The 13,745-nt window shown below is 42.3% G+C and overlaps 1 protein-coding gene and 1 long non-coding RNA gene across 6 annotated transcripts in view; both read left to right on the top strand.

The window, feature by feature from the left end:
- Positions 1 to 884, top strand: LOC110016275. The gene is made up of 2 exons (XR_002291601.1): positions 1 to 458; positions 533 to 884. It is a non-coding gene; the product is annotated as an uncharacterized LOC110016275 (long non-coding RNA).
- A 1,854-nt stretch (positions 885 to 2,738) lies between these two features.
- sik3 (SIK family kinase 3) overlaps positions 2,739 to 13,745 on the top strand; it is a 44,655-nt gene continuing 33,648 nt past the window's right edge. For all 5 annotated transcript variants that reach the window (XM_011483076.3, XM_011483077.3, XM_020708560.2 and 2 more), the window contains exon 1: positions 2,739 to 3,119. In XM_011483076.3, the coding sequence (XP_011481378.1) occupies positions 2,754 to 3,119 (366 nt within the window). In that variant the 5' untranslated portion in view covers positions 2,739 to 2,753. The remainder of the gene's footprint in view (positions 3,120 to 13,745) is intronic.

Genomic DNA, 13,745 nt, shown 5'->3' on the forward strand with positions numbered 1-13,745 from the left:
CACAACACATTAACTCACAACACAACACAATAACTCACAACACAACACTTTACTACATTGTGCAATAAAGTTGTTGGGGGAAAGACAAGGGCAAATCCAGGGGAAGAAAACCCCCTGTTGAATATTTCAATTATCTTAATATTCATTAATTATTAAGATTTGAAAGCTATGTTATCTTCTGACCCAATTTCTCCACCACCCCTCCCCCCTTTTGCCATCTGACCCAGCCAGCAGGGGTTGCATGCTTGTACAGAACTGGTGCCCAAGCAGCTCAACAAAACCACTGCATAAAAGGTCAAAGGGGGTCTCCATCAAGTGGATCAGGGATGGTGACCTGGATGGATACCACAGAGGTCTCCCTTTGCACACTTTATCTGGTTTAAGGGGGGGAGAAGTGTCTGTTTTGGCAAAAAATAGATGATGACCACAGCCAGAAGGCCAAATCCCCAGACCCACCAGTGAGTGAGCACAATAAGTACATGGGAGGGCAGAACACCTCTGATCAGATGTTAGGTGCTGATTATATCCACAGAAAAGCCATGAGAGGGAACACGACTGTCCTCTAGCAGCCATCATCCAGAAGGCGCTTTCCTTCACACGGCAGGAGCAGCTGTTTGCGAAGCCACTCAGCGACCCACTTGCTGTGCCACCTCCCACTCAAGGCCATCTTCCCAGCCCCACCAGAGAAGGCTGCACACTGACATGCAGCAGAGAGCAATCAAGAGGAGGAACCAGTCTGTTTTCTGCAAAAGAAGCCCTCCTTGGATGTGAAAGGGAACGGGAGCTAGGCTTTACAATTTACCACACATGATCAAAAACATTCCCTTTTATCACTGGACTTCAAAATGCTGCAGAAAAGGTAATAATAAAATGATCAAAATACATTTCTAGTAATGGTTTATTATCTCCACAACATCTTTTTAGCATTTGGATCAGTTCAGCTAAAGTAGAGGGTTGGGATCCTGCTGGTTTTCCAGAAATCCTGCCTTACCTGCTGCTGGTTACCTGGATCAGGTGTGTTCAGCCAATATGGAGCTTCAACAGCAGGTTGGTTGGAAAACATGCAGGACACCGGCCCCCCGGGAGTCTGAGACAGTGATCTAGAGATTTTGTGAGGAAAAACTTGCTGAAAATACAAATATTTGTTATTTGTTTCAATTTCACACAAATTAAAAATCTAGAATTTATTATCATTCATTCATTCATTCATTCATTCATTCATTCATTCATTCATTCATTCATTCATAGAATTTATTAAGAATTCCTATTTCTTCACTGATGTTTGAAGTTTTACTTATTCTGAAAATAGGTGCAAAATATTTCACTCATGAAACATATTCTGAGTGATCATTTGATAAGTAACGAAAAAAAAGGAACAAAGCAGTTGCTGTCACAGTCATTCAATGTCTTATTTACTTATATGTTCATCTGTTCAGCTGATTGTCTCATGTTCACTGTAATGTGTATTTTTTAATGAAGAGAAAAAAATTGAAAGATTTTAGACGAATAAAGATGAATTAAAAATATTGCCTATATTTTATCATTATCAACTTCCACAACTGTTGTTTTCCTTCTTTTCAGAAGTAAAGCGATGAGGTTATAAAAAAGGTTTTTAAGAAGTTTTACTGTCATGGAGTGAAGCTGAGATGTGCTGCAAATGTGTTGTTCTGACTCGTACTCTGTGGCAGTCTTTGCCTTTTACAACAAAAAGCCACCTCTATACCAAAAATCCGCTTTTGTTCATCATTTGTATTTATTCATGTATTTATTTAGCCTTCCTCGGTGTTACAGTACCTGTCCATATGGGGAACAGAATGCTTACTGCAAAGCCAGCGAGTCCTGCGTTCACACTGCAAGTGGACGCAGACTGATGTTTCTCACAGGATTCGGACCCCCGTCGGCCACAGGGTGGCGCTGTTTACGACACCATGAGGGGACCTGACACGTGAAACACAAAATTCTAAACTTTAACATGCAGTTGCAAACAATTACGTTCAGTCTGAACTTTTTATGAAGTGATCATGTTCATATATATTATTTTGCAAACTTACAACATTTTTATAACTTTAAGGTTGATTATCGTGGCAGAAACATTTTTTCTCTTTTTGATTATATAATTAAACTAGTATTTTATACATACATGTGTGTGTCTGTGAGTGGATTTCTTTTATCTTATTTATTTTCCAATCGATTTATCTTAGTTATTACTTAATCATAATACCTAATTTTTTTATATTGATTGCTTGAAAAAAACCAAGAATGAAATCATGTTGTTTTTCCAGGGTGAATACTATTTATATTCATTCAAAAATAAGTTACTATTGGTTATCACTACTTTTTAGTTCATTGGTGGCCATCAAAGCCTCAAAGCTCCACTTCAGATTTGTATGTCTTTGGTTTGACAAAATATGCAGCTTTATAGCTCAGATGGAGCAAACCTGAGTGTCCTTGAATGCTGGAATGAAACAGATGAGGACATTTGGTGGTTGGCGCCACAGATTGGGCTCTTTTTCAGCGGCGCGCGTGAGCAGAGATCACGCGCGCACGTATGATGCAGCGTCGTGTCATTGTTTCTCATGATCCCACAGAGGCAAGCAGTTCTGCAAGAAACCATTGAATCATGAGAACCGGGGTGATAATGCGCACTTTCCCGTCTCCATGACAACCACAATAGGTTTCTGTGGATGAAGTCATTTGTTACGCTCGTCGTTGCTATGGTTACAACCTCGAGAGGGCGCTGCGGAGGGCGGCGGATGACGAAGGGCGGGGGCGTGCCCGCGGTGCGCGCTGCGCCAGGCTGCTTGTTGTTCCCGCAGAGAGGCAAGAAGATGGCGGCCGTGTCTAGCGGAGGAGCAGCTGGGTCCGCCGCGGCCGTGATTACACACCCGGCCCGACCGACACACGCCGGCATGGGCCCCCAGAACCGAACCCAGCCGACCTCCGCGATCAGCCATCCCGGTCGCCCCGCCACAGCCGGCGGCTGCATCACCAATCCCGGCCACACTTCGGCCACCAGGCCCCCCCCAGCCCGAGTGGGCTACTACGAAATCGAGCGGACCATCGGGAAGGGAAATTTCGCGGTTGTTAAACTCGCCACGCACATCATCACCAAAGCAAAGGTAAGACGAGCGCCGTCCGCGCGCTCGACACGAGCGCGGAAAAGTTGTCACGGGCTGCCGTCGGGCCTCTGCTGCCGCTGGAGGTGGTTGTCGCTGGGCCTCAGGGCTCAGGCGAGTCCGCGGATGCCGCTCTGAGTCTGGGGGTCCTCGCGCGCGGGACACCAGCTCCAGCCGCGGAGGGAAGAGCCTCCGACAAGAGGACATGTCTGGAGACGGCTTTGCCCGGTGTTGTTGCTATTCGGTGTTTAGTTGTAGCAGGGCTCAGAGGACGAAGAGGAGGGTACTGACGAAGATGAAGAAGAGACGGACTGAAGCTAGCTTAGCCGCGCGGGCTAATCAGCGCTCCGGCAAGATGAAGGTGGCGACATCAAAGCAGAGAATTGCAGGAGAAAACCGCGTTCAAAAGAGTCCCATGGTGCTGGGTTCACTTAGGCAGGACTACCCTGAACTGCAGTGACGGTCGTTTGAGCTGTCAGGAAGGAAAAAAGCCTCGTTCTTGGTTTAGAAAGTTCTCCTTTAGCTCAACAGCTGCTAAGCTCGGAGCGTCCCGCTGTTGAGGCGTTTTCTTTCTCCAATAAGTTACAGCATCACGACGGGCAGAACGGAATGAGCGTGCAAAGCCATGCCGCAAACAGCCGCTGTGCCCATCGAAGTGACGCAAAAGCGTTTGCACCAGCAGCTCAACGGTCGGATTCCAGCCGGTGCGACGCAAATGGAGCCGCTGCTGTTTGTAAACACTGAAGGCAGAATAACGGGACACCCAAACCCACATGATGATGTTCTCATCATCTGTGGGCTCATTTTAGTCAAAAGCTACTCTGATCCTTGACCTTTGTGATCAGTTCATCGATTCCCTATGGATTTCCCAGCTGAACTTTGATCAGAGGACATCTATCTGCAACACTTGTGCATTTCAGGACCTGTGTGTCGTTTTGCTGTGATGCCCTGTAGATGGAAGTGTTTTTTTGTCTATAGGACATTCCAAGTGCTTTCAGGTCAAGTTTGGGTGTGCTTCTAGCTGGAGCCTGTTTGTGTTGGCTTGGCTGGCCTCCATGTGCCTGTCTGGGATGGGGAGACGAGCAGAGCCTGAATTACACCGGCCCAATGAAAGGGGGGCCTTGTTTGTTGATGAGAGTCACAGACAGACCGCATCAGGTTTAATGAACACACTTCAGGGTTTCGCCGTGCACCAAGCTCATGATTATCAGAAGAAAGACAGCGCGCTTTTTATGCACACGTGCACACCATGAATATGGATATGAGGATCACTCAACAAATTAAATACGTATAATCCACACCAAAGCCGCATAATAATCCACGTCACGTCACACGCAGTTAAACTCCTTCTTTCTTTTTGAATCAATCTGAGTATTTGGACCGGCGACGTCTTCTGCATGTTTGGTGATCGACTCGCTGCAAAGCTGGAGTTACTTTTATTTTTTTTCAGCGTCTGAACGATGATCTACAACCAGAAAGTACAAAGCAGACAATCGTACACTTCCATACATGTCACAGATCACACCTAGAGCTTCAGCGTTGTTGCACCGTGGAAGACGAGAAGGTAACTCTGGTGGGGGAGAAGTTTAACGCAAACAATTTGAATAAGGTTGACAAAACACGAGAAGATCCAGACGTGTTTGGTCCAACTGCAGCTTTGACATATAGGGCTGCATTAACGGTCGACCTCTGATCAGAAGATCTCAGGTTCAGTTCCCGCCCTGCCCGCCTTTGTGTCACAGTGTCCTTGGGCAAGACACTAACCCCTACATTGCTCCTGGTGGTTGTGGGTTGGCATCAGTGTTGGTCAGCGTAGCTGCCGTCAGTGTGAACGGATGAATGAAGTATGCAGCATTTACCATTGAGACGACATGCTGCTGCGATGCTCACACAGTATTTTGGTTGGGGAATCATTCACACTGAGAGGATTGATCCACATCTGGGTACATTTGGTAGAGATAGTCTACTTGATTTGGCAAATGTGAAAGCTCCTCTCAACTCTGGTGCAGACCAAACGTATGGTTGACCTGGGAGAGCTGGTCTGGTTTTCTCTGGGGTCAACCAAAGAGCAGAAGGTGAAGGACAGAGAGTAAATGTTGGGAGCACTTCATAATACGAAGAGCAAAACGGAAAATAAAAACTTTAACAAAATAGAATTTCCTATTCAAATAATTTAACAGTGAAAATGTAGTTTAATGAGGAGCTATAGGAACCTATTACCAGCTATATCGCGGTTCATCTGTCACTGTCTCACTATTTTGCAGATATTTTTCGTAGTGAAATTTTGCACGGTTTGTCTTTTCTTTTTACTTTTTTTAATAGCAGATTGTGTCCTGCATCCTTATTGGCTGTCAACCACTGTCAGTCAGTCTCATCTGTGTGCGTCTCCTTTACAGAATGCGGTCAGTTTTCCAGATCTACAGAAATCTTCCATGGTTTCATTCTATAGATCAGTGTTTTTCAACCCTTTTTGAGCCCAGTTCGACCGTTTCCTTGACAAAAATCCTGCGGCTCACCAGCATCCAAAAATCCAATAATGTTTTTTCTAAACGGTGATTTATTTAAAATGTTTTATGATCACAACATGCGTGATACATTTTACACAGAAAAGACTAACATTTTATGTATATTTGGGTACAATTGTAACTACACAAAAAGTGAACACGATGAAGTTTTATGAGTTTTTCTTTCGTCTTAATCACAAATGTAACTTTACCAAAAATGTTTTATTTGTTTTTGGGTGAATACATTTGTTTTAATTTCGTTTAAATTTGTCTGATGGCCACTTAGCCTTAATCCTGTTTAATTTATTTTGTTTTTTTTTCAGATTTAAGCTTAACTCTTCAGATTTTTCAAAACTGAATCTAAATTTCTCCCTGATTACAGATGTTCTTAGAAAAGTGTTTCAGTTAGAAAGATGACTTGGACCAAACTCCAGGATGTCTGGCTGTTAAACACAAACCTGGAAGGTGAACCAAACTGTTTACCTCTGATTTCATCAAGAAGATTTGAAAACTGTTAAAACAGACTCGTGTGCATTCATGACCGTTAACAGAGCAGCGTCTTTGCAGAGACGCTGTCACTTGAACCCAATGCATCATGGGAGATGTAGTGCAAAAACTGACGGCGATGCCAGACAGCTGAGCGTCATTGTGTTGTTCACTTGTTCCACGGTCTGTGGAAAGCTACAGCGCTAAAGACGAGCTTTAGCTGGTATTTTTGTTGTAACGAGCGACTTTATGAGCAGAATCAGAACAAGGAAGTGAAGACTTTAACCACTTCTGATTGGTCAGACTGATGATATGTGATTAAGACTCCAATTATGATTGGTGGAGACAGTTAAAGGGGCGGGACTTTTCCAAAAACAGAGCTGAAGCTGCGGCTAAATCGCGGTACCGTCATTCTTATCAAAGTGTCTTTAATAGAATCAATGAACACAAATAAAGTATTTTTTGATCTTTCATATTCCTAACTACTCAGTGTTTTATCAGGGCCTGTTTGGATGAACACAGAGCTGATATCCTGGAGATAGTATTTTGTCTATCATGGTTGCCCTTACAGCGTAACTTGAACCACTGTACATGTTCAATGGATTGGGAAGACGTCTTGGTTCTTTCCCCATCTTGGTCCAGCATCTATCGCCCCCTAGTGAGCAGGGGTTGAAAGTGCATAATTATCCTTTGGCGGTCGGTCCACTTTGGTCGTTGGCTCACTTCCAGAGGCGGCGTGTGGGAAAACAAACCAAACCAGATGGAAACGTGAAATTTATTAGCATTCTTAGCCCATTCAACCCAAGGCTGTTGGATTATCCAAGTGTGAAAGCAGCCTTATTTCATAACCCAGGCTTTGTAATGAGCCAATGAGAAATGCTGACTGGTCAAAAATAGCCCCGTGGCGCTCTCCCTCTCCATTGTTAGTCTATCCTGCAGTGCAGTCGGTCACCCAGAAGAAGACCCGATATTGTGCCTGATATCATACAAATAGATGATCCCTTTTCGGCGCACCGCTTCCTTTCTGTCCCTTCCTTTCCTTCTTTCAACTGGAGGAGATTACGTGTGCTCAGTGAAGGCAATCATTTCATTTCAATGTTTACCGATTCCCAAAAGCAGCCACATGTTTTGTTGTTCCCTCGCCTGCTGACTCAAAGCTGGTGACACAACACAGTAAGTAGTGTGCTCCAGCTGGATGTTGTGATAGCGAAAGTTCAGATCAGCCAGACAAAAATCCTCTGCTGAAGTCAAAACAAGCATTCAGACGCCATCACGGCAGCTTCTGTCAGGCCTGGCTGGGTTACTTTCTCACTACATGAGCGACTTTTTTGGCTCGCCTTTTTTTCCGCTTCTGCGCTCGACTGCTTATTTTGTGAGAACGTCGTCCAGGCAGAAGGCTTGAATCAGATAAAGTGTAACAGTTTAAAATACTTGTCTTTTTTTTTCTACTAAGGTAAATACATTTAAGGATGAATCGGATGAAATTAGACTTCATTCTAAAAAATCAAAGTTAAAAGCATTATTTTCCCTTCAAAATAAAAGCACACATTTTTGTACGTGTTCAAGTCGACATATTTTTGTGATTATTTCAGTAAAGCAGCACTATTGCTGGCATTGGTTCTACACTGTGGTAACTGTATTGAACGGTATTTGTCATTTTAACCTCCCCATCAGGTTAAATCTTTTTTTTTTAAATTTCAGCTCTGTCTATTAAAGACGTGTCTTCTGTCAGGACTTTTTACAAATCAGTAAACTCCCTTGACAGCAAAAGCTGTAGGTCTCTTTCCATGGCTCACAGTAATAATGTATGCAGGCTGTGCCGTTCTTTGTTTGGGGTTGAGTCATCGAGAATCCCCCCCCCCCCTCTCCAATACTGGTCACATGTGCCAGAAAGAAATGCATGAAATATTTTCACTTTAATTGCTTTCGCTATCTTATCTTTTCTCCCTTTTATGTCTGAGGAGGAGATATGTGCATTTTAAGACCTTCGTTTTTTTTTGTCCTAAATTTCCCCAAATGTAGACCACATCTCCTAAAGTCCTAACATTTCTACGTGTAAATAGCAGGTGGCTGTATTTGTATTAGCCCTTAAACACTGGAGCTGTCGTCAGCAACACCTACATAACACACGCTCTCTGACACAACTGTAACTCTGACCGTTTACGCCATCACCCTGAATCCGCTGAGTCCACATCAGCAACAGAAACACCTCCAGCTGCTTTTTCTTAAGCAGCTGATTTACTACTGTAAAGTGTTGCTCATCAGTGCAAGCTGGAATTACCTTAAATCAGGTACGAGAGGTAAAAGAATGGAAAGACTGACTGGAGCCGAAGCTACGGTGTTCAAACTGATGCCACAACGGTTGATCGAACCGTGTTGAGAATTCTTCAGACGGCTTTTGAACATCTGCTAATTGGACAGATATCCAATGCTGCAGACTGCTGATGCATGTGTGTTCATCTATAGATGGGTTTTATTTGGCAGAGTCAATGACAGAGTTAATGACAAAAAGACAAAAAGAAGCCATGTGAACAGTTGGTTCTCAGAAATGATAGGACTTTTGGACACTCACACACATTAACACAAACTCCCCAAAACATCAACCTAAACTCGGCACATTGCATTTTTTTGGCAAATCCAATTCCTGGGATACAATCACACCAGCAGTATTTAGTCCAGAATTGGATGGAAATAAATATGATTTTTTTAAAGAGATAAATATCAAAATAATAAAACAACACAATCAAATTGGTGTTTGTATCATCAACAGTTCACCTTGTATCTCCCTACCTTTTTCCGTTTCTATTTATGAAGCACAAAATCAATACGGTTACATTTTAAATGTAAACACATTTGATAGTAAACGGTGAGTACAGCTTCATAAATGGCAGGCACCTCAAAGCTTAGCCTAATAATCACAGCTTTTAACAGAATCTGTAGCAGATCTCAATTTCCAGCAGGGCAGCAACAAACCGTTTTTTTGCTCTGCTGGTCCACTCTGTTTGCACAGTTGTGAAAGCTCATCTGAACTCTGGTTCACACCAAGCACATATGGACCCTGACCTGCTAAAACCAACGGTCTCTCTGGATTTACCAGTACTGTGATGTCAATGCACACATACATAGTGGACCAAAGGGGGGAAATAAAGCAGAGTTGGAATATAATGTAAGTGCAGTGTAGGCATATGGCAGAAGTTGGCAGAAATTGCAATAAATGGTGACCTTAAATGTGCTAAAACAATCTTATGGCAGCTTGAAGTATTTCATGAATCAAAGGAGTCCCTTTCTGCATGGACTCGTCTACCTCCTGTGTAGACGAGGATAATGTTAGTTATGTTAAACTGTTGCAGTGAAATTGTTTTGATCACTAATATCGCATATGGCGAGTTGCCCTTTTAAATGGAGGGAAAAATGCACTAAAAATGCAAATGATAATTAGAGCAGAAAAAAAGTCATTGGTAAACAAAGTTTAGTGATATTTAAGAATATGTGATACTGTTAGCAGAAGTAGCCAAATGTTCTTTTTTCCCCCATTTACTTTCTGGTTAGTTCTCGCTCATGCAGTATCGTAACTAAACATGCAACTATTTTAACCTTATGATGCTTTTAAGCTAGGTTTGCTCCAGACGGCTGTGTGAAAGGAAAACGACTTTAAAATCCTTTAACACTGAAATCAACTTGACTGGATTTACTGGTCTAAAGCTGCTCTTAGTTGGGACCAAAGCTTCGTACGTTGTTCTGGTCAGTTAAGGGTTGTTTCATGTCCTGATTGACATATGGCACTTTGTTGCATGTCTTTACAGATTCATGGGAAGGATATAGATGTGGTTGTCTTCCTGGTTCTGTCCTAGACGTGCTGCAGCCTCTGTTTTGTTGCTTTGTGGCATGTACACACATGTGACTCGGTTTCGATGACTAATATGACATGCTTGGGTTTTTGAGTGAACCAGCTTCCTGTTCTTTAGTTGTCATCTGGTGCAACTGCTTGAATTTACAGACCTGTGACCTTGTAAGGCTTTTCCATATCACTGAGTCCGTGATCAGAACGACAAAGCTTTCCCCATGTCATAATAGTCTCATGTGGCCAAAGTGATCCAGCTTGTTTTGACGGGTCATGCATTGGGTCATGAGCTGGTTTCACCTATTAATACCTAATAGCAATGAAACGAACGGATGAAAACCAAAATATGATCAGAAAAAATATCAATTTTTAGCTTGATTTTTGATGAGTCATTTTTAAATCATAAAAAAAGATAAATGTTGATGTTATTACTTCAGTTAGTGGACAATAATCTGTATTGTTAGCACAATAACTATAACAATAATATTCATGGTAAGAGCAGTGTATTGAATGAATTATATTCTAAAATACTCTGACTACTGTACTGTATTATCTTTCTTTTGATGGAGCTGAAGCAGGGTAGTGGAGAGAGAACCCACAACCACACAAAAACATTCATTCATCTTCTAAAACGTTTTATCCCTTTCGGGGTCACGGGGCTGCTGGAGTGAAAGCAGGGGATGTCCTAGGTCGCCAGTCACAATCACACACACATTCACACCTAGGGACAATTTAGAGTTGCCAATTAACCTATGAAGCATGTTTTTGGACGGTGGGAGGAAGCCGGAGACCCCGGAGAGAACCCACGCATACACGGGGAGAACATGCTAACTCCACACAGAAAGGTCCCCCATTGATGTTCTGCTTCAGGGACTTGAACCAGGGGCATTCTTGCTGTGAGGCAAGAGTGCTAACCACTGCGCCATGGTGCAGCCTATACAAACACACACAAACAGTGGACAAAAACAGAAGAATCATGCTTTTGTTGACACTATCCACATTCATTGTTGAATTCATACAGGTTTACATAACTGCCGTCACTTTCCCAACATGGAAATGGAGCCAAGTCATTCCAAACTCTGTCTGACCAGAACCAACATGTACAGCTGAATGGAAATTTGGCTTATGAGTCACAAGCTCTGATGCTGTTCCTCCAACTGATGACTGAAAACAGAACATTACCCCAAAAGCTGAGCAAAAGCTGAGCTCTTCCCTCCATTTCCCCCTGCTTTAGTTTAGCATTTCTTATCAAAACTCATGTTCAGGTGAATATGCGGTTCTCCATTAATTGGTATAATTTGATGCACTGTTATTGTAAGTGTCTGAACACAGATCAATGCAGTGTGGATCATATAAAGCAGACCACAGGGGTCAAATGATGTGTAAACATTTGATTGTGAAGTTGAGGAAAGCAAATTCTGAGTTTGTTTGGAAATTAAAAAATGTATTTTTTTGCTGTTTTGATAATCATAAATGAGTGGTGAAAATGAATGTTTTGGTTTAAGTTTGAGTTTGTCTTGTTGGTTGTCTCACAGTGTGAGGTTTTGGTGTACGTGTATTCTAAAAAAACGCATTAAATTTGAGATCTGCAACAAACCTTTTGCGTGCAGTGTGTGTAGTTTTCTGATTTACGGTTTTCAGAAACACACATGATGTTAGAGTGCACGTGTTAGGCTTTTGGATAGATGGGAGTGTAATCTGCAGATAGGAGCTCCTAAAGGCTCAAAACCCTCATTTGAATTTTTTTGAATGTGCTGTATTTGCTAAAGAAAGAGTTCAAGCTCTAAAGCAAGTTTTCAAGGCAGAGCCGTAAAGGGATTCAGCGTTTGTGTGTGGGCATTAGGACAGAAGAAGCCCATGTAACGTGAGAAAGAATGAGGTGTTGTGTGCGCGATACTGTTGTGAGACTTTCACACATGCCGTTTGTTTCTGCGGTGTCATCACCGGCTGTCTGGAGTTCCCAAAGCCTGCATCTCCAGACAGCTCAACAGGGGTGTTTGTGAGTCCCACTCTGCTCCAGCTGAAATGGGTTAAGCCTCAGAATGACGGCCTCTGTGGATGTTGTCATCTGCGTCTCCTGTGGTTGAAGGTTGACCTCATGCATACAATCACCTCACCGCTTGGTGTGAGCACAAAAGATTCCAGACATTATGCCACAGGCTTGGTCTGACATGAAAATACAAAGCTTTGCTGTTTATCATATGAAGACCTTTGTTGGCCCCAACATGATGGCTGGGGTGGAACATGAGGGTCATAGTCGCTCTGATTACCCCGAATGCTGCTAATGTGCTCACACAAGCCAAACCATAACTTTTGGCTTTTGTCTAGCTCTAACACAAAGTTCATATGTATTATAACAATAATTCAGATTAAAGTACAGTTTTCTCGATTCACTTTCCATCTTTTGTTGTATGTGTATTTTAACAATTATATTAACTCAAGTATAAATATTAAAATAGTGTGGAGTTCATATACTGAAGGCTTAAACTTAATGGATATTTTTGGGAATATTTCTTTTACAGCGACACAGTGAAGTAGTTTGCTTCATCCAGATTATTCATTGTGTTTGCAGGACTCTTAAGCCGGTTTGGTTACATATGCAACTGTGACACTGAGTGTATTCCTGTGGTTCAGCAGCACACGCGCATTAAGACTAAACCGTGGTCTAAACCAATCAGACAGTCAAAAGACTGAGCCCAACTCTGATAGGCTGGGTGCAGACCATTCTCTCTGTTGCTCTATTTATTTGTGCAGTTAGGGGGAGCTAACCTCATCCAATCAATAAACCAAATTTAGCTTCAGATAAGAGAACATAGAGGAAGAAAAGTGGACAACTTTTGTAGAATGTTGAGCCCTGATCTGTACAAAAGTTGAGAAGTGGTGCTACTGAACATGTGCAATGGTGTAAACTCACAGTGGTGACACTTCTATTAGAAATCATTAGGATCAGTCAGAGCAGATGCCCTGACAATCTAGCAGTGCCATCCAGTAGCGTGGCAGCACAATCCGCATTCTGCTTCTGTTTTCTTCAAAATTGGTGGTTAATGCAAGATCTGAACCGTGAGTCGAACAGCTCTGAAAAGCGGCCCCAGAAGGCCCCGCCAGTGATGCTGCTCACACTGCGGGGAAAACATTAGGGCTTTCATTAATGTGGGCATTCATTACTTTGAGCACTGTTAAAAGGAGCGACTACTTATTTCACAGAAAACAGTTTGAACTGTCAGCGTGATGACGCCTAGCACAACTCCATATAAGGTCGGTGGATGAAAATGTATTCAGATACTAACCCATTGTTTTCCTCAAATGAATATTCTTTTGCTTTTTTATTTTTTACAAAAACAGAAAACAGATTTAGGTAAGAAAGACAGCTTTTAATAATAGAAACACCCAGTGCATTGTGCAGAAATATTACATTTGGTGACACTTGTTCTTGACAGCACAAAGAGAGAATGTTGATAATAAAGAGAAGAGAATGCAGCAACAGAAAAGGGAGTTTAAGGGTCTAGGGAAAAAACATGATGCAATAAATGCTGCATTTGCCTTATATTATTGAAATTAAATATACATGTAGCTGTTTGAATGCAAACATCAGCACAGAAAGCGGAGGATGAAAAAAAAACAGATTCCGAATTTAAAATGGATAAAAGGAAAGTGTGACTGATGATTCAACCAAGTTCTTACTTTTTTCTAACAATTTATTATTCTACATAAAAGCACTGGGGTCCCAAAAGTCCCAAAATAATTTCTGTTTTATGTGGAGTATATTTTGGCCAGGTTCCCTGCTTAGATACAGTAAAT

This window comes from Oryzias latipes, chromosome 13 (assembly GCF_002234675.1).
Source record: "Oryzias latipes chromosome 13, ASM223467v1".
NCBI lineage: Eukaryota > Metazoa > Chordata > Actinopteri > Beloniformes > Adrianichthyidae > Oryzias > Oryzias latipes.